Source organism: Castor canadensis, chromosome 7 (assembly GCF_047511655.1).
Source record: "Castor canadensis chromosome 7, mCasCan1.hap1v2, whole genome shotgun sequence".
Taxonomy (NCBI): Eukaryota; Metazoa; Chordata; class Mammalia; order Rodentia; family Castoridae; genus Castor; species Castor canadensis.
This window is the reverse complement of record NC_133392.1, coordinates 75,639,352-75,667,187: the sequence shown is the minus strand read 5'-3', so window position 1 is coordinate 75,667,187 and position 27,836 is coordinate 75,639,352. Positions and strand designations below refer to the sequence as shown.

The 27,836-nt window shown below is 50.9% G+C and overlaps 1 protein-coding gene and 1 non-coding gene across 4 annotated transcripts; one reads left to right on the top strand and one right to left on the bottom strand.

Annotated features, from left to right (window-relative positions):
* Positions 1–323: 323 nt before the first annotated feature.
* Gprin2 (G protein regulated inducer of neurite outgrowth 2) lies at positions 324–27,292 on the bottom strand. Of its 3 annotated transcripts, none has more exons than XM_074079355.1 (3): positions 27,167–27,292; positions 26,458–26,669; positions 324–22,108 (listed from the first exon to the last, which is right to left on the bottom strand). In XM_074079355.1, the coding sequence occupies exon 3, from the start codon at positions 22,100–22,102 to the stop codon at positions 20,735–20,737; it is 1,368 nt and encodes a 455-aa protein (XP_073935456.1). In that variant the 5' UTR covers positions 22,103–22,108; positions 26,458–26,669; positions 27,167–27,292; the 3' UTR covers positions 324–20,734. The 3 variants fall into 3 exon arrangements, with proteins under 3 accessions (XP_073935456.1, XP_073935457.1, XP_073935459.1); XM_074079356.1 differs by having other exon boundaries at positions 26,458–26,570; XM_074079358.1 differs by lacking the exon at positions 26,458–26,669.
* Trnaa-agc (transfer RNA alanine (anticodon AGC)) lies at positions 12,425–12,497 on the top strand. Its single transcript has one exon. It is a non-coding gene; the product is annotated as a tRNA-Ala (tRNA).
* Positions 27,293–27,836: the final 544 nt, after the last annotated feature.

Here is a 27,836-nt window from a genome sequence, read left to right as displayed (position 1 = left end):
GGTTCCCGAGCCTTTCCAGGTTCCTTTGTGCAACCAGAACTCACCTCCTCAGCTGACCAGAAGAGAGGCTCCCTCTCCCAGATCAACACAGTCTGGTGGCACCTGGCAGGGGCAGCCCTTTTGGTGGGTGGGGACTTTGAGCCAGTGACAAAGAGGTGAAAACACCACCCTCCAAATCCCAGAAAAGACCCCAGAAGTGTTGCAGGAGGGCTCAGACAGAGACAGAGAGGGCACCAAAGCTTTCAGGAAGCAAGTTTATTAAGCAAGCCAGCAGTGACTCAGTGGACATGTCCAAAGGCTGAGCACTGAGAACAAAGGGGGCTTTCCTTATATACCATTTAGAGGAGGTTACAGAAATGGGGGGGTACAGCTTGTCCCATATATAATCACATGTTTTTAGCTGTTTTAACCTCTGGGGCGAGGTGACTCTCCCCTGGTCTCCAGGTAACATTCCCCAATTTCAGTTTTCCTTTGTTTTCCTGCAGCATTCATTAATCTCTCTTCCCCCTCCCTGCCTTCCTTGTTTTGTGTCTGAGACAAGTCTCAGACATACCCACACAGCCTCTGGGATGTCCAGACCACAAAGTAGTACTTAACTTTCCTACCTTGGTCCATGCACAGAGTTAACCTGGTCCTCCATGGTGCTTGCTTGGGCTGGCCCCTTTTCCTGTGTTGCCAATTTACTTTTGATTTGGAGTTCATTGAAATAGTACAGAAATAATGGATCTCCCCCGGCCCTGAGGCCACTGCAACAAGGCAGAGAGACATGTCTCCCCTGAGGAGGGGGTCTCCATGGCTCACTGGGCAACATGTGGGGGGAGAATAATGGATGAGCCCCCATGTTGTTAGAAATATCTTTAAGATATTTAGGGTACCATGAGAGAAACGACACTACTCAGAATTCAACAGGCAAGGCAAAATTTACTTCTGCAGAAGGGTGCACCACTGACAAAGAGCAAGCACACCCAGCGGGGAGTCCACTGGGATTTTATCTCTGATGCCGTGCTGTCCCTCACCTGAATTGAGTGGGTTTTGGGTTCACAGTCTACGCAGTTGGCTAATTGGAAAGAGGATATCAGGAGGGGGCTTTGAAGACAAAGAACTTTCAAAGCTCAGGGAAGCAATAACTGTTTTAGGTTTCAGCTCCAGAACCAGGTCATCTAGCAGAATTTTGTCCAGCTGAGGATAACGATCCTTTGTTCTTAATAGAAAATTTTACCACATTAAGCAGAGTCCATAAAGCAAGTGTATGGGAAGCAAGTTAGTGAGAGTAACATTTGTAACAGCAGTGGTTATTGATTAAATCCTTTGACAGAAAAGACCCAACCTAAGTTGATTCTCATAGTCACTCCTCCTCTGCTGTCTGTGTGCCACACTGACTTTGCAGAAGTCTGCTTCTGGAGGGGACCGTGCATGAGGACATAGGGTCATAAAGAGTAGATGGCTCATCAGACAACAGCAACTACAAGCATTTATAGGCATGTACTTTGCCATTCCCTATCCCGCCCCTCACAACTGGTAGACAGACGTTTTGTTTTGTTTTTTGTGGTACTTGGGTTTGAACTCAGAGCCTCACACTTGCTAGGCAGGTGCTCTACCACTTGAGCCACATCTCTAGCCACTTTTTGCCTTAGTTATTTTTTAGGTAGGGTCTTGTGTTTTTGTCTGGGGCCGGCCTCAGACTGTGATCCACATCTTGCATATCAACACCTTGCATGAGATGCCAAGAGCTCAGGTGAGAAAAAGGAGTCCTCGGAGTTTCACCATCACCAAGCAGAACCCAGTGATGAACAATGGGCTCTAGGATAGGCTAAATATCCAGAGTGGCACAAAGGAGGCTCCATAGGAAGCAAGGTTTCCAGAAGAAGGCAAATCTGTAGAGCAGACCTTCCACAGGCAGACACAGAGAAAACCAAACATTGCAGTCAAGACATCTTACCTCGGCCTATGGAATGAGACTATGTGTTTTCCAAACAAGCAAACAAAAGGGATTCATCCTGCTCTGCAGCTATGTCAGGCAGAGATGGACTCAGCAATCTCCAAAATAAACCCCAGGAGACTAAGCCACACCCTACCCTGTTCCATCACTGTCACCATAGTGCAGGGAACACACCCACCTCTGCTGCATTGTCCTCTTTCTGGCTGCCCATGACCCCACCTCACTGCACAATCACTGATTTTCTCTTGTTTCTGATCCTAAGAAGCATTTTCTCTGCAGGCAAAATTACATGGATCCAAGCAAACCAAGGCAACCCATGTGAATTTCAGAATATGTGGTCAGAAATTGAAATGAAGCATCTCAAGGCCAGAGGAGGATCCTTGAGGGGACTTCTCCAAGGAGACAGTGGTGAGTGTTCATCACATCACAGAACCTTCCACCCTTCTTGATTTCTCTTGCCTGTTTTTGAGCTCCTTGTGGGTGGAATCTCATCATAGTCATGTCAAGTAACCAGAATGTAGCTTAGTGCCTGGCATATGGAAGATATATAATAAATGTGTGCAGAATAAGTAATTCATAAATAGGTCAGTTGTTAATGTTATAAAGATAGAAACACAAGCTGTCATTCACTTGCACATGCCCAACTTCTGAGCCACCCGCCCTGGAGTGTTGTGTCTCTGCTACAGTCTTGCACCTGCCTCATTCAGACTTTTATTCACTGCTGTAGGGAGAAGTATTGAGCTGTGCATGGCCCAGTCGATCCAGATAGATGTCCTCGGTGTCCATAAAATAACATTTGCTCATTATTTCAGTGGCTTACTTTATTTTCCCCTGGTTTTATTAAAATAGTGGAAAAGATCAAAGTGGAAGAACTTAGATTCAAAAACAATGCAACTAAAATGAGAGTGGAGGTTTTCAAGCATACATCAAGAGGCCATCTTCCTGGAGATTTTGTGAGCTAAATTCTCGCTTCCTCAAATTCATCGGAGTTTCTGTTAGCTTGAAGACAAAGTGGACACCAAGCTTTGTGTCCATAATCTCCCTTAATCTCCCTCAACAATCAATTCTTTATGAAAGAGAACTGGGAGATGGAGTGAAAGAGCAAGTTACTCAAGGACACAGCTGTCAGGCAGGCATTTGGGATTCTCAATTGAGGAACCATTGCTCCGTTTCCTCAGCAGCAGGATGCCAAGGGACACCAGGGAGGGGTTCCTAATGGGTGATAAGGAGTCCTCACTGCAACCCAGGCCAATGTTCACCACTGGCCCCTGATACTGAACTTGAACAATGAGGGGGACCCAGTCACCTCCTCTCCATTCATGGCCATTCACCTCTGACCCCAGCCTGGTGATAAGGTTAGGAAGGCTACCCATCCCCACCTCTGTGCTCTACTCCTCCAACTGACTATGCCTGAAAAACCCCTGGATACACAACTTCAGTTCTCAGACTCATGCTGGGGGGAGCAGATGCTGGAAATGCAGCCTCTGCAGCCAGAGATCCAAGTTCTCACTCCCAGACTCCCATCCACAGAGAAGGTAACTGGATCCCAACCCAGATGTTCTTTGGGCAGGAGCATCGCCAGCTAGGCCCTAATATGTACACTCTCCCTAACCAAACTCTAGTCCGGCTTCTGTAAGCCCTCCAGGTCTTGCATCACTTGTTGGGCTTGCATCACTAAGTCAGTTTAGCAAGAACACCACACCCTCGATATCTAATCACCCTCGTTATTTACCACCACCTCTGCCAGGTGATGCCCAATCACCCTGGCCTGTTTTCCGCAAAGATTCTACTTGGTTGCTTTAGCCAGACTGTCCCTTCCTCCTGATGTCTCCTCTGACTAATTTTCTATCTACCAACACCAGCCTGCGCCTTGGCCCCTCTTGTCCACACTGTTCAGAATTGATCCCAGTTTTATGTTGAGATCTGTTTTCCTTCATTGCAACAGTTGCTGAGTAAAATCTGGTTTTACCTCAACTGCTGTCCACCTCTGATTTTCCTTAACAGCCCCCATAAGCCCTTCCCAAGAGGTGCTTTTAACAAAACCACAACTTCTCCCAGTATGGAGGCCTTCAGCTATGGCAAACCAGTCCATCCCTAGCAGGAGCTCTGCAGAAGCCCCTGGCCTCTACCAAGACAACTGAGTTCAGTTCCCTGTTTGTCCAACTGCATGTGTGCAGGACAACACCTTCTTGGTGACCGCTTCCCATCTCCTAGCTCCTCCCCATCCCCTACATGCCCAACAGTTCAGATCAGCCCTCTTTGACCCACCAATCCCAATACTAGCACTTCATGTTCCCATCTGCCTCCAAGCTTCTGTACATTCTAGCCCTCTCCTCAGGGCACCCCAGGCCCTCTCTGCCTGACTAACTCTTCCTTCCACAAGCCTCTTTCTCCTCCTAAGAGTCTCCCTTCCATCAGCAGAACCAAGGGCTCCTTTCCATGTGGTCAGAGCCTCCCTGCCATGTCCAGAGTGGAGACACATGTCAGTGCTTGCCAGGTGGGCTCTCCTGAGGTCTCCCAGGTTTCAAACAGCAGTGCTTCTCTCATCCCTGAGTACCACATCTGTATCCAGGACACCATGGATGAGCCATAAAGTGTGTTTACACTTAGATTCCCTCTCAGCGCCTCAATTATCCTATAAATTCTCAGCTGGTGGGAGGTTGCTGCTGCTAGGGCCTGGAGCAGGGCAGCATACCTGATTCACCTGAACCTCTCACCTGGACCTCCCACCTAGGCTTCCCACCTGGATAGCTCACCTGAATATCTCACCTGGACTTCCCACCTGGATACCCCATCTGTACTGACCTCCCACCTGGGACATCTCACCTGAGCCCAGCACTCTCCTTATGGAAAATATTGGCTGTTGCTGTCCCACCTGTCACTTGCCTTAAAATGAGACCCATTCCCATGCCTGCCACTTCTCTCTTCCTTCATCTCAATGATTAAGCTTACAAAGCAGCAACCAGCAAGCCCAACATCAAGCTGGGTGAGATGCCCTCCTCTGTGTCCTCCAACCCACACACTGTACATGTCCCCTGTTGTGATAAGTTGTATGTGCAGCTTCTTCGGTGAGACTGTGCCTGATCCACCTCAGTGTCCCCAGCACTATCGGGGGCACCACTAAATGACTAAACGAGGAAAAGAATGACTTGGGTGAACTTTAGTGTGGTGCCTCCAAAGCCCCTGTGACTAACAACATAAAAACTGAATATCTGCCCCCATAGAAGAATCGCTACCTCAGGTGGACATAGGCCTCTTTGGAGAGCCGGAGTTGGATATTGGCTTCCTGCAACTGCAGAAATCAATAATTGAAATTTTAGCAACTTAAGATGACATAAATTCATTAGGTTACAGTTTGGAGGTCAGAAGTATAAACAGGTCTGCAGGGCTGCCTTCTTTCTGGAGTCTCTGGAGAGAATCATTTCCTGTCTCTTCCAACTTCCAGAAGCTTCCCACCCTCCTTGATTCAGAGTCCCTTCCTCCATCTTCCAACCAGCAGCATAGCAACTTCAAATATCTTTCTTTCACCTCTGCTTCTGTCCTGGAAGCTCGTCTCTCTGATTCTCACCCTCTTGCCTTCTGTAAGGAGTACATTGCGGTTACACTGGGCCCGCCTGGGTAATCCAGAATCGTTTTCCCTTCAAGAGCTTTACCTTAGACACATCCCTGGCATCACTTTTGCCTTGTAAGGTAGCACACAGGCTATAGGACATAGGGAAGCATCTTTGGGGAGCCACCATCCTGCCCACCAGAAGCCCCGAGTAAGGAAGGCTTTGAAGTGAAGAAAGTGCTCTTGCATACCATCTTCTGCACTAGGAAGCCCCTTCCATGCCAGTCTCAATGCCTTGCTCTCCCCCTACCATTCCTTTTTCCCCTGTCTGCCCCTGGAAGGGAGCAGGAAAAAAGCCATCATACAATGAAGTGAGGATTTCCATTTGCCAGGCATGTTAATATGTTTACCTTGTTCTCAAAACCACTGTCCAGAGAGACTGCCACACATTCCCAAGACCCCATGCAGCCAGCCTTCCTAAAACCAGCCCTGGCACCCCCATTGGGCACCTGGGCTCCCTATCAACATCAAAATGCCAAGTATGGGTACCGTTGCTAAGAACCAGCCCACACAAGGTGTCTGCTTTGACACTGTGATGCCCCACTATGCTCTCCAGTCATAGTATGGACTCCATCTTGGTCCCTAGGTCTCTACGTTTAGACACTGGACACTTCATCAGGGCCTGATGGCTCACCCTTGAGAATTTTCCTGAGCTGACATTGCTTCCCTAGCCTCAGGAAACCCCAAGCAAAGCCTGTCCACACCAGGGAAAGATAGGGCCAGGGACCCACAGAGGCAGCAGATGGGTAACCAAACTCCTCCAAGGTGTAAAACAGGGCTTTTAAGCCAGCACTGCTACCTGACCATGACACCGTGGTAACTTACTTCAGGGCTCAGTGTCCATTTATGTAAGACAGAAATAGTACTAGCTACCACAGTTTAAGCACTCATCAAGTGAAAGGGGAAATATCTCATTGGTGTTTCTAACCTGACATTGCCTTCTTCAGGGACAAGGTTCTGATTTCCAGAAGATGACTGAACACTAGACATCCTGATGTGTGAGGAAAACTACAGAGAGAAATGGGAAGGGTAGCAAAGTGGGCAGAAGGTCTTGAGTGATGTCTCTGAGGCAGAATGTGATGGAGGATGAAAACAGACAGGACTCCATGTGGGCAGCAGGAGAAGGAGAGGCTGGGGAGAAGAGGTGGGACAGCAATGATTTAGGGTACCAAGTAAGGAAGAGTGTGAGCCCCTCACACCTCCCTTCAAAGCCCTGGGTGGTGTCTAGATCACTCAGTGCTTTCGAAAAAGGTGCTCCTTCAGATCTGGTGGGTATGACTTCTCAGTTGGTAAGGGCTAAATCATGTCCCCATATTCCTGTGCTGAAGTCCAAACCCCAATACCTCAGATTGTGGCCTTATGTGGCGGTCCTTACAGAGGTGATCAAGTTGAAATGAGGTCATTAAGGTAGGCCCTACTCCACTATGGCAGAGACACAGAGACAAACATGGGGAAAGAAGGCCACCTACAAGCCAAGGAGAGCAGCACAGAGCAGATCCATCCCTCGAAAGGAACCAGTCCCCCTGACTCCTCCATTCTGGACTTCGGGCCTCCAGAACTGAGAGCCTTCAGTGTGTGGTCCTGGGTTTGGTGGCCTCATAAGCATACACCATCTGTCGTATCTCCAACGCTCATTTTGTTTCTCTCTTCTCATTTCTCTACACAGGGTGACCAACCATCTTGGTCTTGGTGGACCTGAGGAGGACATGGACTTTGGAGGACTAAGCTCAGGAAAAGTCTGGATTTTCCCAAAAGCAGACCCCAAGACAAGGATTTGTGGATGAGCTTTTTGCATGAGAACCAATCCCAGTAAGTGCAGTGAGGAAGGGAGACAGGGAAGAGAGGAGCCAGCAGTTAGGAACAGGTGCCTCTGTTAAAGTATAAAGGAGAACAATGGAGAGTTGAATTCAACTATGATACATTATAAGAACTTTTGTAAATGTCACAATGTATCCCCAGCACAACAATAATTTGATAATAAAAAATAAATTTTAAGAGTCATTTTTCCATGTTAAAGAGCCATGTGATTTGTGAAATCATACCTTCATCATCTCCCAATTTCCACCAGAAGCAATAGCACCTCAGAATTGTCCCATTGGAGGGTGAGGAAACTGAAGCATTTCACCCACCAATTCCTGCCCCTTGATCATGGACTGATCATGGAGGAGTTATACCACCCCGCCGCCACCCCGCACGGAATTTCCTGCTCTAGGGCTTGGCTGAGCTTGTTTCTATGACCACAGGAAGCCTGGGGCAGAGAGATCCAGGGGTTCAAGGTCAGAAGTTGTCAGTGCTTCAGGAGCTAAATCCAGAGGTTGCCAGGACCTCAGAGGTGTGCTGAGGGGACATGAAAGCACAGAGGGTGTCTGCTATATCCCAGCTCAAGATGGGAGATAGTTTTCCAGGGTCTCCAGTCCTGAATCCTAACTTTCATTTCCTCAGGTCCCTATGGCTTTCCTCAAGGCAGCATGGCTTCCAGGACATCAGTTCAGATCTGTGAATCCTCCCAGGGCAAAGGTGCTGTGCTCAGCAATCTAAACCCTTCCTCGCTAAGACTGTGGCCTGTAGGTGCTCACTCCTGGGTGGCTGCTATAGGATCTTTTGAAAACTCTGTGTCCATAGTGACTAAGACCTTCTTCAGGGTCAAATACTGGGAACACAGACATAAAAGGGACAGCGTCTCCATTATTGAGAAACTCACAATGGAGTAAAACAGGTAAGTTCTAAATTATTCCTTCAAGAAAGAATGAAAGGATGTACTGTACATCTCCAAGTTTAAAAAAAGGAACTTGAAAGTTTCCACCATAAAGAAATGATAAATGTTTGAGGAGTTAGATACGTTTAATCTTATTTAAATATTACACAAGGTATGCTGCATCAAAACATCACAGGAGAAATGTTATTACATACAATTGTTATGTTTTCATGCATCAGTTAAAAATAAATTGAATTTAAAACAAGAATGAATGAAGGACATGTCATAGCATATTGAAACAGGGACTTAGAAGCCCTGGAGAGGGCTCTGTTACCCTCCTTAGTTGAACCCCAACCAGACATGGAGAGAAGGAGCTGGAAAGGTAGCCAGACTGAGAAGAGGGCGAAAGGGGGAAACCGCAGCCATGGGCTGACATAAGCTAGCCTCTTTGCCTTTGGAAGATTCAAGCCTGCAGGGCTCTGATGCAGCCAGGAAGAAGACCCCAGCCCCAGCGAGCATGAGGACAGTCCTGTCCATGCTAAACACACCCCAACAGGGCAGCACTGGCTCCTTGCCTGGCTGTCCACATTCCCCTCAGGCTCTTCCCTACCTCTCCTATCCCTGCTCCACCCACTGCTACAAAACCTCCTGACACAATTTCTCCTAAGTACCTCCCCTCCTCTGCTCAGGTTGCCTCTCAGCATGGGCCATAGCACCACCCACTTTGCAAGTGGCAGCAGAGACCAAAGGCCACCCCCAGCACCTCCAAGGAACTCAGCCCAGCAGGCAGCTGCTCCCACCTCGGGCTGTGCAGCGGCTCTGGGATGTGCTTCAGATCAGAACTTTTGACATTTGTTTTCCCACCACACAAGCACAGTGTGTGGGGCAATGTGTACTGAGTGAGGGACATAGGAGAAATACTAGAGTGCAAACCACACATTCTGTGGTCCCAGTAGAGAGCTATGGGAGGAAACAGTGGGCCCTTCAGCCAGGATGGGTGGCAGGGCTTGGGCAGGCTCCCTGGGATGAGGAGATCGGGCCAGGGCATAGCAAGGAGGACCACCCCTAGCTGGCAGTCCCCTAGGCAGCCCCTGTCCCTGAGGCCATGCCCAGCCAGGTCTTTTGTAAGATTTACCAATTTACCTAAACAGGCTGCAAATGGCCTCAAAAAGCCTGGTGGCGATTGCCAGGCCTTGGAATGATTCCCAGTCCAACCCTACTCAACTCACTGCACAGCCCCAAGCCTACTGTCCTCTTCCCCTCCCTAAATCAGAGATGAGAATGGTGCTTCCTGCTATGGTTTGAATGTCCCCAAAACACTCATGTTGAAATTTAGTCCCTTTGTGAGGAATCAAGAGGATGGAAACTTAATTCATCTGTGGTATTTGAAGGGGAGAACTTTGGGAGGTGAGGGCATGAGGGTGGGGCCATGGCTTTGTAAGAGGAGAGATGAGGGACTCTGCAGAGAATCCACCAGAAGGGAGGAAGAAGCTCACCAGACGTGGCTGTCCCTGAAGTTCCCAGCCTTCAGAATCATGAGCTGAGTGAGCCTCTGTTCTTCATAGATTACTTCATCCGTACCACTCAGAAAAGAGGTTAATATACTACCCCAGGTGCCTATTGCGAGTTCTGAAGGAGATAAGCATAAAAACCACCTGTCCTGTAACAAGCAATCAGTGGTGACAAGGGCACTCATCACCAAGGGTCCTGAGCTACCCAGGATCCTGCTGGCTGCTCTGGGACACCCGCAGGTTTGCTCGCTGGCTCCCTCATCCAGAGCTTAAGGGATGGCTGTGGACTCCAGAAAAAGTCTGGATGCACTACAGTGTGCTGTGTTGCTAAGCCAGGGTGACCAGTTAGGTGCATAAAATGCTGGTTTCAACTAACGTTGGGGAGTAACCCATTGAGAGCTCAGCAGCATTTGTATCTTCAAAGATGACGAAACAGAAAACTGACTGAGACCTCACTCTATTGCTCCTCCCAACCCCAAGTTCAGAGAGCCAGATCAGAGACTTGTTCTCCACATACCTGCTAGAGACCTTGATATAAGAACACACACGCAAAACACACATGACACACATACTTGCCCTCTTTTCAGGGGAGAATGGTCCCAGTTTACCAGAACAAAGGACCCTGGATCTTGCATTCTGAGAGGAAGAAATATGAAGCCTCCCCTGTCTTAGTGACTTTGACCTTCTCCTCCCTAATCTTTTAAATTCCCCTCCCCTCTCTTAACTGCTAGGGAACCAGGACAATTCATTTCAGCCCTGAACTAGACATTATTCCCCTGTGTGTCTTTAGGCAGGTCACTCACCCTGCCTAGGCCAGTCTCCTTTACTGAAAAATGTACCAGCTTGCCTGGTGCGGTTGTCCTGAGAAGAACAAATGAGAGGTTTCATGAGCTTGTCCCTGACAAAGGTGTCACACTGGTTCAGACAGCTAGGGCCTGGCAGAGCAGGAGACAATGAAACATTGGGATAAAACATACAGATATAGATATAGATATATTATGTACATATGTATATTTGAAACTTTATTAAAATACAAAGAGCTCTAACCAATTAATAAGAAAAAGAAGAATCCAGGGAAAATGGGAAGTCAATATGAACTAAGAAATTCAATGGGTCACGAACATATCACAATCCTGATTGACGCACACGTCAGACCAGGAATTGTGCTCGCACTTTACATGCTGGATACCATGAAATACTCAAATCCAACTAATAGCACAAAGACATTACAATCCTCTTTTACAGATGAGAAACTGGTCCAGTGACATCTAGCAACTTGTCCCACATCGCACAGCTCAAAAGTTCCCAGAGGAGGGCGTCTCAGTCAGTCAGTTGACCAAAACCACCTGACTCCTAATGAGGCCTTGCAAATTAAAATGACCGGAAGACTCTGATTTTTCAATTATCAGATTAGGCAAAACATTCATCTGATAGCATTCCAATGCTGGTGTGGTGTGAGTAAATGAGCATTTTCATGTATTGAAGGTATGCTCTTTTTGGGAAGTCATTTGCCAACATCCACTGACACCAGATGACAAATTCAATTCATCCTGCAAATATACTCACATAGGTACATAAAACTATACACATAAGGATGTTCACTTTACCGAAGTATTCTGAGATATAGACCCAACTGAGATAACTTACATCCAAACAAAAAGCTACACACTGATGTTCACAGCAGCCCAAACCTGGAAGTAACCAAGACGTCCTTCAGGAGTTGGGTAAACTCTGGTACCTCCATAACACAGTATTATTCAGCACTAAAAAGTACTGAGCCAACTAGCCATGCAAAGACACGGAAGAATCTGAAATCCGTACTGCTCAGTGAAAGAAGCCACTCTGAAATGCTTCATGTATGCTGCATGATTCCAGCTATGTGGCGTTCTGGAAACCACAGGAAGGACATCAGCAAGTTCAGAAGGAGTCAGAAGGGACTCGAAATTCTTAAGGTGGTGAGATTGCTCTGCAGGAGACCGGAATGGATGTGTCAAAACCCACAGACATGTGCAACACAAAGAGAGAACTTTAATGTAGACTATGAGCTTCAGACAAACTGACTGCATCAGTATTGGCTCATCAGCTGTAACAGATGCACTATGTTCTACACTATGCAAGGCTTCCTAGGAGAATCCAGGTGGGAAGGAGAAATGATAGGAGTATGCTGTCCACCGTCTGCACAATTTTTCTGTCACTCTAAGTCTGTCCTAAGAAAGAAAATAAAGTCTACTATTTTAAAAAATAGATGAAGTAAGGGCTGGAGACGTGACTCAAGTAGTAAAGCATCTGCCTAGCAAGCGTGAAGCACTAAATTCAAACCCCCATGCTTCCAAAAAAATTAAAAAATAAAAAAAAAGATGTAAAGTCCATCAAAAGAGAGTTGGTTTAATAATAGCAATAATAATAATAATAATAATAAGGCACTTGTATTCTATGCAATACAACATACCTACAAGAAAGGAGGTAGAATTTATATGTGGCAAGATGATCTGCAAGACCAATTGATTTTAAAAATATATTTAAAAAAAAAAAAAAAGAATGTGCCAGTGGCTCACCCTGTAATCCTAGCTATTCTGGAGGCAGAGATCAGGAGGATCATGGTTCAAAGCCAGCCTGGGCAAATGGTTCATGAGACCCTACTTTGAAAATACCCAACATAAAACAGGGCTGGCAGAGTGGCTCAATTGGTAGAGTGCCTGCCTAGCAAGCATGAGGCCCTGGGTTCAAACCCTAGTACTGCCCTGCCCCCCAAAAAAGCAAATGCAGAATTGTATCTCAGTGAGATCTCACTTATCTATTTGGAGGTCTGAACTTGTGACAGCAAGAGAGTTTGCTGGAGGCCCACAGAAACTGACTGCTGTGGTGAGCTGTGGACTTTCCCAGGGAGAGAGAGCTAAACCTTCCCATTTTACATCACATTGTTTGAAATTCTTGTCATAAACATATACAATGTGTAAAGTCAGAAAGTCAAGGTCAGCCCTGCTTTAAATTCTTATCATAAATATGTATTCCTTTCTTTTTGAAAAGGCAAACAAAAAGCCATCCAGTGTATCCTCCAGCAACCTGGTAAGCCCAAGGAACAAAGGCTACCAGAATTTAGGAATCCAGGCCTGGAGTCACACAAACTGAAGTTCGAATTCCTCCCCTTCCTTTCCTTATTGTAAAACAGGAGGACTTTCCTGATCGCACTGAAGCTCAGCTGTCACTGTGAAGTAGGGCAGATCATAAGAAGTAAAGAAGACGACACATGCAAAACACTACCGTTCCTCCCACCATTCATTGATGAGCTGTGACAAGCTGTTCATGTGCACTCAAGTAACCTCCTATGGCAGACTACTGGTTTTTTCCTTACTATGAGAACGTGTCGTCTGGAAATGCAGCAGCCATCATGTGACCATGAGGACAACTCTCACTAACACCCTAAAAATGGCAGATCAGAAGTATGGAAACAACTTGATTCCCTGATGTCCACACTGAGCATCAAAGTCTACTTTAGAACCAGTGACCTCCTGAATTCTTAAGTCAGAAGTTAAAACATCCTAATTCTCTAAGTAACTTTCAGTTCACAATTCAATTACTTGCTGTCAGAGGGGTCCTTACTGAAGCAGACCCCAGAGAAGCTGTGCGAGCATGAAGGGAGCAGAGTGCTTGTCTGGGCACAGCCACTCCTTCATGGCTCCCCACTGAGGAAGAGAAACCTAGGCACCTCCACAATTTCTCCTCTCTTACAGTCGCATGCACTCCCTCACCCACTTCTGTTGTGTAACTCCTTGGCCTCCTGTCACCCACCTGCTGTCACCCTCCAGCTTCTCTCTTGGCTATCGCCTCCCAGCCCCCAGATGGAGACGGTGCCAGACAAGGCAGGACCCTGGTCTCAGCCCACCAAGCACTAGAACCTGTCCCTCTCCACCGGTCACCTCCAGCTTAGACGCCCCTGCTCCACCATGTCCCTTCCCTGTGGTCTCTTCTGCCAGACATTCCCAGGATGGGGGGGGGGGTAGGGATCCGGATCTTGGCTGCCCGAGACCTCTCCTCATGACCTAGGAGGAGGATCCTCTTGGGTGGGACCTTCAGGCAGGTTTTGGGGCCAAGCACACGGGTTGGCGTGGGATGCAGCAGGGTGTGCTTGGTCTGGAGCGTCCACAGGAAGGACGGACAGAGGGGTAGGAGGGAGCGCAGGGAATGAACTTAGCAGTGCCCAATGGGATGCCGTTCTGGGCCTTAAACACCCTGTCCCTCCGGCGTGGACCTGCGTCCTTCACCCTCTTTCCCCAACCCCAGCAGCGGGTCCGCAGCTCCCAGGCTGTGCCTCAGGTGCCCACAAGGGGGCGCCGAGTTCTCCTGCTGGCCGCGCCGCTGGACCCACGCGGATCCCGGGGCGTAGCACCCGAGCAGCAGCCGTCGGCACTCCCCAGTCCCCGGGAGCCGCGGGGGTGGGAGGCGGGAGTAGGAAAGGGGCCTCAGCACTCAGCCCCACTGGAGGGGACCAAGAGAGACCAAAGGCCCTGGGAGAGGAGGTGGTCAGGCAGTGGTTAGGAGCCAACTATAAAGACATGCCAAGAGACAGTAATTAAGATAAATATTTCATGTAATATTTCAAATCAAAATTAATGAAAAAACAAATGGCAAAGTATCAAAAATTCCAGTAAAGCAAATTCCTGTACTGCCCCCTAGCGAGGCTCATCCCCTGTGACCACGCCTTTGCTGGCTCCTGTCCAGCAAAGAGGTCTTCCACCCAGGACGTAGCCAGGCCTTGCAGAGTTCAGGAGTCTGTCACCTGAGCAATCCTTTCCCTCCTACCCGAATTCCCCTCGATGCTAAGGGAAAGAAACCAGAACCTCTTCAGAAGAGACACAGCCAGGATACTTACATACAAAAGGGCATCCTTGGCCATGGTCTTCCTAGCCCCTTCACTGCTAAAAGTGAGAAGTGAACAGAGGGAACCAAAGGCAGAAGGCTACAGATGAGGCACCACGGGGGCAAGCAGATGGAAGAGGTCTGGGTAAGAAGATAACTCTACCTGTCCCACAGGGCTTCAGCACCCCAGTTTAGCTCCTGGGTGAGCACACATTAAAATCCAGCCACAGCAGAGACTCCCTGCTTGGGCTCTACTCAGGCCTAGGAGGAAGATGTATCTACTTGGTGTCAATGTCACAAGTCTCCTGCCCAGTCCCCAGAGCTGGCTCCTGGATACAAGACCAGTTCTGCACAGGAAAGAGGCACATGAATAGGACAGTGTGGTGTGTCCCCAAGGAGGCTCAGGTCATATTCCAAGACTATTACATGCCAAGCAAGAGTCTGAATGGGTGAAAGAAGAGATGGCCTGCCTCAAGCCAGCAGGTGGACACCACCAACCCAATGGCCTTCCATTCACCCAGCTGGACCACAGACAACCCATTTCTCTTTCTGGCCAAAAGTACAGCAACCCCAGGAAGGCTTCCCCCTCTAGGGAGATTCTCAGAAGCTATTTGGCCAGGTCAAACACTTTAATGTGTATCCAAAGAGGGAAAGGACAGATGAAGTAGAGGGGCCTTGGCCCCTAAAAATCAGGAATGCTGACACCCAGACCTGGCCATGGCCCAGGGAGAAATTCCAGGCCACAGGAAGAGAGAACCTGACGTTTGTTGAGACAGAGCAGACCCTTGTCATAAAGGCAGAAGGAAGCCAAAGCAAGGACAATCTGATGGTGGAGAAACAGAGGGTTCTGGGGGACAACAGGACATGGGACAAAAAGGAGAAGAAGCTAATGAGGACTAGGGGGAAAAAAACCCTATGGAAGCAGGTGTAGGGCCAGCAGAACAGCCCCACTTGTCCCCGGCCACACATGCAGAGAGGCCAGGCAGTCCCAGGCCAAGTTCATGAGATGCAGAGAGAGCTCTTTGAGGAAAAATACTTGGAAATGAGAAGACCCAGGCCAGGTGAGACTGGGCAAGGAGCCCATGGGCACCTTCACATTGAGAATCTCAGGATATCAGTTTGCAGAGCTCATGCTTCAGGACCCAGATCTGCCTCCTTGCTGAGTGGTCTCAGGCTTGGAGGGTGAGTCCTGCAGTCAATACTGAAGGGAGCACTGGCCGTATGTACCCACATCTTAGGGCATGAGAACCAGACCAGGTGGTCTGCCCCCAATTCCATCGACCCATGCCACTTTGGTTTGGCTTGGGTTTTTAACAGCCATCAACTTTCCCCAGGGGCTTTTACTTGTTTATTAACCTCTCTGTATCCATGGCAACACTATTAGCCCCATGTTCTCCCAATCCTATAGGTCAGCATGGTCCCCAGGTCCTTCTAGGGACCCCCACCACCTTTAGAAAGACTCCCATGAAATAAGGTGAACAAACCTGAAGGGCTCAATGAGGAAAGTGGTAGAGAACAAAGAAGTCTGACTCTCCTGACCCTCACAGTCACCTCCCAGGAAGCTCATGGTGAGGCCCAGGGAACAGCCTTTGAGTCACCAGACTGAAGAGGAGGGATATGAAGGATGAAGGTGAGGCTGTTCCCTGTCCCCAAAAGGGCACGAAGAGTAAGTGTGCAAATCCGACAAGTTTCATCTCAAACTTCTAGAACAGCTTGTTAGACAAAGCAGATAAGATCCTAGAAATGGAAACAACAATCACCAGACCAGTTCTGCTGAGGAGGAAGCCAGCTGTGCCTCCCTCTTCCCTTGTTTGAGCAGGAGTGTCCTAGGGCTGGGATTTGGGTGAGAAGGGTGGTACTAATGACACAGATCTGGATTTTAACCTCAGACCTTTAACATCAAATTTGCTTTAGCAAATTTTCTATGATGAGAGTGTGGATTCAGAGGAACCTGGGGACTATACTGACCTACAGGATGGCCCAGTGACATGCTCCAGGCTCTGTAAATGGTCCTGCCCTGCCCGACAAATTGGATGATAACTGATAAAGGATTAGTTGTAGTTTCAGATGACAAAACTGGGCCAGACCAAAATGACAAAGGAGAAGGAATGCAACATGAGCAAGTGCCAAGCTCTGCCTTTAACTGACCAAGGTCACTTGACGTGAACCCAAATGAGGCAGAACTACTCCTTAGCAGCACATGGAGAAAAGATCTGGGCATTTTGTGAGCCACCAGCTCCACATACACACTGGGTGGTGTGATGCCTTAGGTGCAAATGCACCTGTTAGTAGTGTACCCCAGATGTCTGTGACTCACTTTGCAAGTTCTGTGCACTCTTTGCAAAGCCTCCCCCAGGATCCCTAGAGCTTCCCAGTCTGCATGCCAGAGAGCTAGAAGTGCCTAGAGTTTGCCACCACCTCCCATCCCTGTGTGGCCCGGGACTGCCCTGTGGGACCTGGATTGGCCTACAGTCACACCTTTGCTTGATTTCTGCCCTTCCCTACCTTGTGTCCCCTTTCCCCACTCTTTATGGTCCTCATCTCAGCATGAGCTTCTGAAGAACTCAACACCAGAGTAGCCAAGGAAGGGAATGGGCCTCCTCGTTGAGGCTCTGGAAACCGTGTTTTCAGACACCCCTGGCCAGAGAGCACATGTCCCAAGCAGAGTGCAAGCTGAAGAACCTGGGAAGTAAAGAACTTTTTTTTTTTAATTCCTTTTGCCAACTGGGGATTGAACCCAGGGCCCTGGCCATGCTAGGCAACCACTCTTATCACTGGAGCCATGCCCCTAACCCTTTTGTTTGTATTCTGTTTTTGAGATAGGGTCACACTAACTTTACCTGGGTTGGCTTTGATCCTTCTGCCTCCACCTCCTGAGTAGCTGGGATTACAGACACATACTACCAAGCTAGGTTGAACTTTTAAGGAAATAAGATGTGGGGCATGATCACAACCAAGCTGTCAGGGGAAGAAGCAGCTGCTCCTATGGCTGTGGAACACCATACAGCACCACTAGCACAAGTGCTGAGCACTGACCAAGAGACAGGCTATACATGAGTTATCCATTTGATCCTCACAAAAGCCAGGCTCCAGATCCTCACGGTTAGTGACTTGCCCAAGAACCCATTGCTGTCAATATGAGAGAGATGCGCACCTGTGTCCTGGCCACAGGACAGGCAGGCTCAGAGGTAACAAGTTCCAGGAAGCCAGGCATCAGCTGTTGGGGATTCAAGATTTCCACAGAAGGAAAGCAGGTGGGCAGAAGAGCCCAGGAAAAGACAGAGGGGAAATTCCTGCCAGGGCACAAAGCTCTTCGCTTTATATACTCCAGAGGACAGAATGTATCAGAACAAAATAAACTAGACCAGCTAGGACCAAGGGCTCTTCCCCACAGGGCCTGGCAAAGCTCTGATCTCCTAACTTGTATTTATTTTGAATTCAAAATAAAACAAACAAATGGACAATGAAATCCAGCACCTCCCAGAGTGAGATCTGAAAGACCCACAAAGTTTGGCCAGAAATCTGGAGTTCAAGGGGAAGAGACCTGTAAAGGAACAGTAGCCATGTTCTGTAGCCCTGACGCACTGCCGGCCTAAGCCTGGCCTGGGAAACCCAGCAAGGGGGCAGGAGTGGGTCTCCAGATCCATCCCCTGCCCCAATTCAAAAATTAAGCTGTAGTTTCAACACCACCTTACAAACATTTATCTCAGTTGCAATGAAGTAGGTGGCCAGCTGGCCTGGCCCACACCAGACCCAGCCCAGCCTCCATTCTGGTACCAGTTGCAACATGGGGATGGGTGATTAGCACATATCTGTGGAACAATGAACTCATGAGATCTGCATATGAATGACAGAAGAGAAAGTCTCTTCATGAAGTGGGTTTCACTCTTGCCAGCCAAGCTTGTGGCCCTTCCCTTGCCCCTCCTGAGCCAGCCTATCTACCTCCTCTTGTTCCAGCCAGTGGCTTCATCCTCCTGTTTGCCAAAACTAGAAGAATCTCAGCCTCCCGATCTCCTCCTCCCAATGAACAACACATGCGTTTGTGTGAACCCAGCTCCCGACAGCTCACTCCTCACCCTTGAACAAGTGCCCTCCACATTTCCCTGGGCTCCTGCCTCTTCCTTGCCAATCTCTCCTCCAGTAGCAGCCAAAGAGGTCTCTCTAAATTGAGATCTGGTCCCCAGGCCATTCCAAAGCCCCTCGAAGGCTGTGCTCTGCTCAATCATATCCATGTCTTCCCTCATGGGGCCTGAATAGCAGGGGCTCACCATAGCCCAGCAGGACAGGCACTTCTAAGCCTTTGACCTGGCCAGCCTGACTCCAGTCATCTGCCCAACCCCTCTGTGGGGTTAAGACCCCTTCTCAGCTTGGCTTCTGTGAAGACCCCCATGTCCCCACAGCCATTTGCTCTTTCCCCATCCATTCCCCTAGGCTGGGGCTCCTGGGACCTCTGTGTAGGGCCAGGCACAGAGGAGGCATGGTGACCACATGCATACCCTAGAGCTTCAGCTACCTCCCCTGTACCACAGACTAGACTAAGAGATACCCAAGAAGGGGCGCATGAGACTCCATTGGAAAGACATGTTTCCGGGTAAGAATATCCCATTGTGGATATTCTCCCCTTGTGCCTTTCTCCCCTTGTCTGGCCTGTTAAAATGCAATCCCTGCTTCAAAGCTGAATCCATAGCTCCTTAGTGAGCACCAGATCCTTGGGGAAAGGAAAAAGTAAGCCAGCTTTCAGGTCCTGTCTTCCCAGGAAGTGACCTTCCCTCTACCCGTTCCCCCCCCTACACACACACACACACACACACACACACACACACACACACACACACACACACACTCTTCCCAAACTGCTAGAACCTCAGCCTTCCAAGAACAGGGCCGGGTCCCAGGCCCTAACTCTACCTAGTCTTCTGGCTCCCTTGCAAGGGTAGCCTGGGGGATTCTAATCCAGGAGCTTGAGATCAACACTGGGTGCCAGGATAAAGACACAGCCTACTCCCATTCTCCCAGACCTTGAGAGAAACACCTGGGAAATGAAGTGAGGCAATGCCAAGTCCCTGTCTCCCCCTGTCCCAAAATCTCCTGGCTCCTACTGCCTGGTCCATGTCAGGACTGGGCAAAGACTCACAGACTCCCTAACCCCAAAGCAGCATCCATTTCCCACTAGGTGGGAGCCCCCATCCCAGAGCCCCCAGCCAGCCCTTTTCCCCTCCCCATCCATTTCTACACTCCCCCATGAAGAGCTGCACCAGCTGGGAATGAAGCCTTAAGTCAAAAGAGGTGACAGTGGTGTAATTTTAGGCCTGCAGCATATTTGGAGGCAGATGGCCACATGTTCTCCATTTCCTGAAGCCAACCCTTGACACAATGACCTGCAGAACAGCTGGCCCTTAGAAGCCCCCTCAACACACAGCCAGGAAGCCTTCTGTACCACTCAGGCTGCCACATTCCATGTGCTTGGCCAGGGCAGGGGTGGCCTCTGTCTCACTCTTCAGACTTCACAAAACCTGGTACCAACCATGGGTTCAATCCATGGGTTCAATCCTTCTGTCCCCAACTTGCACTGGATTGGGCACATGCTGCAGGAAGCACCTCTACTCAGCCAGCCCTGGCATTGAATCTTGGCCCACCAGTTCAAGTTGTCCACTTCAGGACTCACTCTTCAGCTATAACCTTGCCAAATGTCTGTCATTCCATCTATAAAATGGGATGAAGTAAAGACTCAACAAGGTAAGTTGACAAGCACAGTATATGCCACACAGGTGGCAATAAAGCCACCAAGAGTCCTGGGGAGAAACACAGACAGTTCTGACAGCAGACTGAACAAAGTGTTTTTTTACAGAGATAAGGATCTCTCTTATCACAGTGCAGGAACCCTGTCCCAAATTCAGAGCCCAGAAAGTGCAGAGAGGTGGCTCTTGGGAATCAAGCCCTTAAATAACAGCCCTGCTGTGTGGAGCTGGAAGCCCCAGGCTGAATCCTGTGGTCTTTAGGCAACCAATGTTCAGGTGAGAAACACGCCTGCAACGGGTTCAGGGAGCACAGGGCCCCCACTGTCCCTGGCCCTGACCGAGGGCAAAGTCCATGGGCCAGACCAGCTTGAAGACTGTAGTTCCTTACTCTGGGGCTGCCCCAGAGCAGCCGCAGCAGCTGGGTCGCCTGAGGGACTGCATGACTGCCCGCAGTGGGCCCCTGCGACCCTCCACAGACAAGCTGTCCTCACTAGCCGGAGCCCGCTGCAGCTGCTCAAACTGCATCTCCAGGTGCTTCTGGATGGCCACGCCAAGCACTTCGGGGTCCACTGAGGCTCCATACACCTCCCATGTCATGCCCTCAGCATCCCACCGCACATCCCGCACAGGAGACGATGCTTCTTCCAGGCTGGACCCCAGGGTTACCTCTGGGAACATGTGCAGGGCCACAGGTACTTCCAAGGATGGGCTGGTGGCCACAGCCTTGCAGGTTGCCACTGGAGCCACCTGCACACTGGCATCCTGGGCTGACGCCAAGCCAGGAGCCAAGTCACTGGCTGAGGTCATGGTGCACACATCTCTGGTCCTGGAGCCAGGTCCTGTGGCTAATGCCATGGTCCCCCAAGGGTGGGCACAGCAGTGCGAGTGTCCAGAGAGCCCCACGGGCAACTTACAGTGGAACTTCGCCCCGCGACGAGTCTGCAGCCCAGACTCGCTCACAGATGCCACCAGTTTGGGAAAGGCCAGGATCCCTGTGGCAGGCAGGGCGTGGCAGTAGCCACCAGCCCCTGCCTCTCTCATCCTGCAGAGCAGAGCTTCTGGGGACAGAGCATGGCAGGAGGTGATGGCTGACTGCCCAGTGGCTTTGGGTCCAGCCTGGGGACTGCTGCCGTGAGTAGTTGTACCCCCCAGGTCTATGGGTGGCACCCACACTTGACTCTCCCCCAGCACGCAGGCTGAGTTAGAAGTTCCAGCCTCTGGAACCAGGTCCTTTTCCAGGCCTTCACAGGCCTGGTCACCCTGGCCAGAAATACTACCAGGCTGCAGCTGAGCCTTGTGTTCAGGTGAGCTACCAAGGGCAGAGCAGCTGAGGCTGGTCTTCCGAGCACCACCATGACCCCGGGTCTGGGTGCTACGGACCAGGTCTGAGTGGCTCCTTTGTATGGCAGCCACATTGGGGGCCCGCAGGCGACAAAGGTCACCACTGCCCAAGGTGGACATGTTGCCCACAGTGCTGCTCCGCCAGTGGCTCACAGAACCAGGCTGTGGCTGAGGGCTAAAGGCCTGAGCCTGTTCTGTGCTCTTGGTCTGGTGCCCCACTTCTTCCGGGGCCTGGAGACTAATGCTGGCCTCGCCCGGCTGGGCCTGCCACACAGTGCTGCTGGCACTCTTGCGGAGCTCTGGCCTCTGCTCCTGGCTCTCACACAGCAGACTGGAAGAGCTCTGGGACAGGGGCTGTGCACGGGGGCTCTGGGGTGCCCGGGCACCCAGCTCAGGGTGGCTGGAGCTCATGGCTGCCTGTAGGAGAGAAAAAGGGAGTAAGTAGAGTTAGTTAGGTATTGGCACCTCAGCTGACTCTGCTCTGAGTCCACACAGGACTACGCAGTGGGGAAACAGCTTCCTTCCCGGCCTGCCTAACTGGTCAGAGACATAACAAGTCAGCGACAAGATACCAGACACTTCAAATTAAAGCCATCCTGCATTATACATGGGATGAGACTGCAAACATCTAACAATCAGTACCTTCTGGAGTGGAATCCTGGAGACCACCCACTATGGCAGCTGTTGACTCTTTACTGGTGGGCTAAATGTACTGGAGCCCTAGGGGTGAACCTTCAGCACTGGACACAGTGCTTTGGGACAACAGCTCCAAGTCAGTCAGCACAGAAATAGTGCAGGATTTTAACAGCCAGCACAGCTGCACTGACAAATACTAGCTTGCATCCTCTTGAGACTGGCAGTATCCATCTCACTGCAGAACAGGGCATCCTGGGTACAGAGTGGGGTCTCAGAGGTTTGTGGGAGGAGGAAGCAATAAATCCAGGACTGAGAATTGCTATGAGTTCTGCAGGTGCCCTGCTCACTATCCTCTCTGGCCTGGCCTGGCCTGCCTGAGCTGCCATGTCTCTAAGGCTCAGTGTTGGCAGTGGTAAAGGGGAACAGGGTTCCCTAACTCTGGGGCAAGAAGACACCCTGCCCATCAGCTCTTCAGCTGGAGAACATGGGAATCATTTAGATCTGGCTGTGCAGTGAGATACAATGCCCAACATCAAAACTCAGGTGTGTCCTCCATGAATTTCAACTCCCTCTTGCTCAGTGTGCCTATGTTCTCTGCTCCAGCGACACCCTTTCCCCTCTTCCTCTGGTTGCTGTTCACTGGCCCAGCCACAGTCTAGAGTCAGCAACCATCACCTTCCAGCTCAGTATTTCCTCCTGGGAACCTTTCCTGGCCCTCCAGCTGGGCTGAAGCATATCTGACTGAGAATTGCCAGGAATGGATGAAACAGTCTGGCTGACCGTCAGCCTCCCCACTGAAATTGGCAAAGCCAGGCCTGTGGCCTATTCCTTGCCATCTGACCAGCACCCTGCACTGACTTGACACACAGGTGGCACTGCTATGTGCCTGACTGACTGAGAAAACTATCAAATACAATGACAAGCCCAAAGGGGAGTGGGCTGAGTGCCCAAAATGGGGTCTGAGGGAGGGCCCCACCAAGGCAGTAAGCTCTCATTGGGGGTGAGCCAGTTGCAGAAGATAGAGGAGAAGGTGCCCAGATGGAAGGAAAAGGATGGGCAGAAGGCAAAGCATCACAAGGAGCCAGTGGGCTGGGAGCCAGGTAGGGTCCAAAGGGTCTGGGTGCCTGAGCCAGGCCAGTTCTGACCAAAGCCATGAGTAAGGAAGTTCATTCCAGGATCCCTACCAAGAGGGATGGACTGGAGAAACTGCGCAGGTACACAAGGCAACAGCTTCAGTTTGGGCAATCCCAGCCCTGCCCTCCCACCTCTGGGCTGATAAGGATTTCCAGGAAACCAAACACCCTGGCCAGGTAAGCAAGGTCACCAGAAAGGGAATGTGGAAAATGCTCCAGAACTTAGTTTCTCTGTCACTGCAAGCACCTTGATGCACCCAACTCAGGAGAGCAAATAGCAAGGTGGGTTTGGAGCTGTAGTGCCAAGAGTCCATCTGGGTACAACATCCTGCAATAAGAGAAAGGCTCCACCCTGTACTGTCTGGTCACATGTGGCTCCTGAGCACCAGATAGTCAGCTACTATGACCAAGAACCTGAAGTAATTTAACTTTAGCTTGCTTTAAGTAATTTAAACTTAACTGGTCACATATGGCTAATGGCTACTCTATAGCCATTAGCTGGACCATCCAGCTCTGAACACGGCCCAGCCTGGTAAGGGCTGTCCCATCCCAGCCACTCCTTGGAATCAAAGATATTCTGGTCTCTGAGAGAGTCAGAAAAAAGATGAGGAGCCAAGAGAGGACTCTGGCCCTGTAGCTGCCCTCAAGGAGCCTAAGAAGGGCAGAAAAATAGAGAAGAACAATAATGCCTGTGGGAATTAGTAATGATAATAACAGCTCCAAGTGCCTGATCAGCCACCATGTGCAACATCCTTTGAAAATACTGTCTCATTTCACTGTGAGGGCAATCTTGTAAGTCACCATCCCCATTCAAATAAGGTCAAAGCTCAAAGACTTAGTGACCAAGGTACACAGCTGGTCAATGGCTCAGCCAGGAATCAGGTCCATGTGTGTACGAAGTTCTCTGCCCCTCCGAGCACTGTGCAGACCTCCATCCTGGCCTCTGTTGCCCTTCATAGTCATCATCTGGAGCCCTAGCACTCGGCCTAGCACCTGGCACTGAGAATGGTGTCCTTGACGTGCCAAGTGGAACAAGTGAATGAGTGGAAGCAAAGCCTGGGCCCCACCCACCCCACCTGTTTCTTAAGCTGCATGGCGTGAGGGCAGGTATACATCTGCTGGCTTGAAGTCCTATGGTCACCAACAGCCCCTGGTAGGAGGACAACCACTCAGCCGTGGGTCCAAGAACCCCAAGAAGGCCTCACCAAGCCAGCCTACACAGCCTTGGGGTGAGCCTCATCACTTTGGACCGTCCTAGAGAGTGGAGCCATAAAGAGCCAGGTCAGTCCCTGGTTCCCTGAGGAAACAGGTGGGACAAGCCTGGGGATGCCCCTAACTCCTACCAAGACCTAGTGAGAAGCCATCAGTGAAGTGAGACTTGTTGAGCCTGCCTCCTCAGACACTGCTCAGTGAAACCAATGACCACAGAGACCCGAGGAGTTCCCTTCCCTATTCCACAAGTGACAGGTGACAAAACTGAGCCCTGGAGCAGCTAAAAAAATATATCAAAGAACCCACAACTGAAAAGGGCCAATTCAGAACCCCAACAGTGTATCCTCCTACAACTTGGCCTTCCCAGACGTGGAAGAGGGAGGGCTCTGAGGGAAGTCACCTCAGGTTACCCCTGCTGACAAGGGGTTTCCTATGCTCCCTATCACCACTTTGGGTGGAGCAAGGAGAGGGGCCTCCCAGGAAGCCACATGTAAGGAGAAAGGGGCAAGGCTCTGTTTCCAATGGTGGCTCTTCCACTCCTGCATATGTATCCTCAGATGCCCACCTTAACCCTCTTTGCACCTCAGTTTCCCCAATCTTCAAAAACTGAAGTAAACTCCCACCTTGCAGGCTTGTTGTGAAGACCAAACATGATGGCATATGACTGTAATAATAATCCACTCTTTCTCCTCCATCATGAGCTACTACTTGAGTTCAAGGTACTGAAGGGACTAGTACTGGGAGGCAGAAAGACCCTTTAGAAAGCTACCAAGACACCCATAGGTCAGTTATCTTGCACCCCATCTTGGCTACCTTCATCCTGTGTCACATGCCCAGGAAGGTATGCCCACCCAGCTTCCATGGAAAAGGTTCTGGTTTCACCGAAAAGAAACTCTAGGGAGATGGTTTAGCACAAAATAAAGGAACACTAGAGCTCTTCAAATGACACCTTATGTCCTTGCTCCTACCCAATTTAATGCCATGGCTGCGATGTCTGGGGTTGGTGTTCTGTGGCTGATGCTGCTTCACATTAATGCTGTCGGCAACTACAGGACAAACAGTGTTGTGTGCAGCAACCAACCAGTACCATTTTGAGTAACTGCCCCAGTTCTGCAGAAACTCCCAGCCTAGCTCAGCCAAATAGACTACTGGATCCCCTTGGCCAGAGGTTCCAATTCTCATCCAAGCAGAGAAGCCCATGCCTTTGGGGTGAGCCCAGGAGGACTCCCAAGACACCCATCTCACACCACACTGGCAATCCATATGAGTTCCCTCTTGTTAACCACAGATAGGAAAAAAGTCGGGGTGGGGATGGGGCACAGAGAAACTGGTCACATGTTAAAATGTGGTAGTTACTCTCAAGGACCAGGTAGAAATAAACATCCCACAAATCCCCCGCTGCTTTGTAGGGTTGTGACAACCACCAGTAGGTGGTTTAATCCATCCCAGAATAAAAAGAGGCCAACGCAGCAGGAAGTACTCCTCAAAAGAAGGATTTGCAGAGGAGAAAAGCTGCCCATCACCAAGAGAATCCAGGTGCCTACGGGAAACATGATACAGGTCGCAAGCAGTGCCAGGAAAGGGTAGGAGGAGGGGGTACAGTGGCCCCAAAGATACCACTCTGCTCACCAGAGAGACGTCCAGCCCCAACAGCCCCAGAGCATTCTCCCACAGAAAGGTTCGCTCACACTCCAAGGGAGGTGGCTCCGGGTGGGAAGGGTAAAGTCTCCGGGGCCCACTGCCCCAGCCTAGATGCAGCCGGATAGATAGCCAGTGCGTTCCTACCTGCACGCGTGCTCTCCAGCACAGTGCCTGGCATGGGCACACGCCCCACCGTCGACACGCCAAAGGCAACGCAGGCCCGTTTGCTGGGAGCCTGTAGGAAATGCGTCCACACTCTGCAAGCCAAGCACAGGCCGTCCCTGCTCCGGGCCAAAGGCCTGAACACACCACACCAAGCAGCCTCACCCAGCCAGGGCTCCCCTCCCGGGGGGCCTCTGGGGCAAGACCCACAAGGATGTTAGGATGAAGTACCTCATCTCGGGCCCCAAGACTGGACTACCGACCCTCCCACACAGATGCAGTCACTGAAGGGAGATGGGGCCGTGGGCTCTCGGGCAGGGATTTGGGACAGAAGGGCAGGAGAGGTGGGGGCGGGGTGTTGACAGTGGAGGAGGGCGGGGTGGGGGATTTCGATGGAAGAGGAGGAGGAATGGGAGAGGGAAGAAGCGATAGCATCTGGGGTTGAGGCCGAAGGAGACGGGTCCCGGGCAGAGTAGGAAAAAATAGGAGACTGAGTAGAAACAGAAAAGGTGACAGGACAAGGCAACTGGAGGCGAGATGGGGGAAGGGATGCGGCCATGGGGGACCACTGAGCATTAGGCGGGAGCCGGATGCCAAGGGTCTGGGCGCAGGCAGAGGTGACGAGTGGGTTCTGGGGCGCCTACCCCGCCCCCGCCACCTCCCACGGGCACGCAAGGTGCCGACCTCTCACCCTCTCGCCCTCCTGGCGCCACGCAGGCCGGCGGAAACGCAGCTCCTGCGACCGCCACAGGTGCCCGGCGAGCGGCCCAAGATGGAGCCCGGGCCGGACCGGGCCTGGGCCCCAGACGCTCCGACCGCGGAGCCAGCGCCGGGAGGGGCCGACTCGGTCTGCAAGCGCGGGGGGGGGGGGGGGGGGGGTGGGGGGGGCCGGGGGAGGGGCGCGGGGGGCGGTGGCCCCGCTCACCTGGGCCCGCCCCCCGCTCCTCCGCCCGCGTCGGCGTCCCGGCCCCGCCCCCTAGCCTCGGCCCCGCCCCCACAGCCCCCTCCCGCGGCTCCTCACCACTGCCTCCCCACTGTCCAGCCCCCGCACCATTACCACCATCACCACCAAGTTCACTTCCACATCCCTCTGCCTCCTTGACTCCTGTTCCCTCCTTTTACTACTGCCAGCACCTAGGGCTGCAAGACCCTCCTCCTTCTCACGGCCCCGCCCCATGTCCTTCATCGTCCTGGCCAGCCTCTCACAATTCTCTAGCCTCAGACCCCACTCTCAAGACCCCTTCCTCTAAGACCTGCTCCCTGGAATACCAGGTCTAGTCAGCACTAGCTCCAGTCCTCCCAGCCCTGCGGCTACGCGGGTTGAGGGTTGTCAAAGTCCTGAATTCTGTAGTCCCATCCTC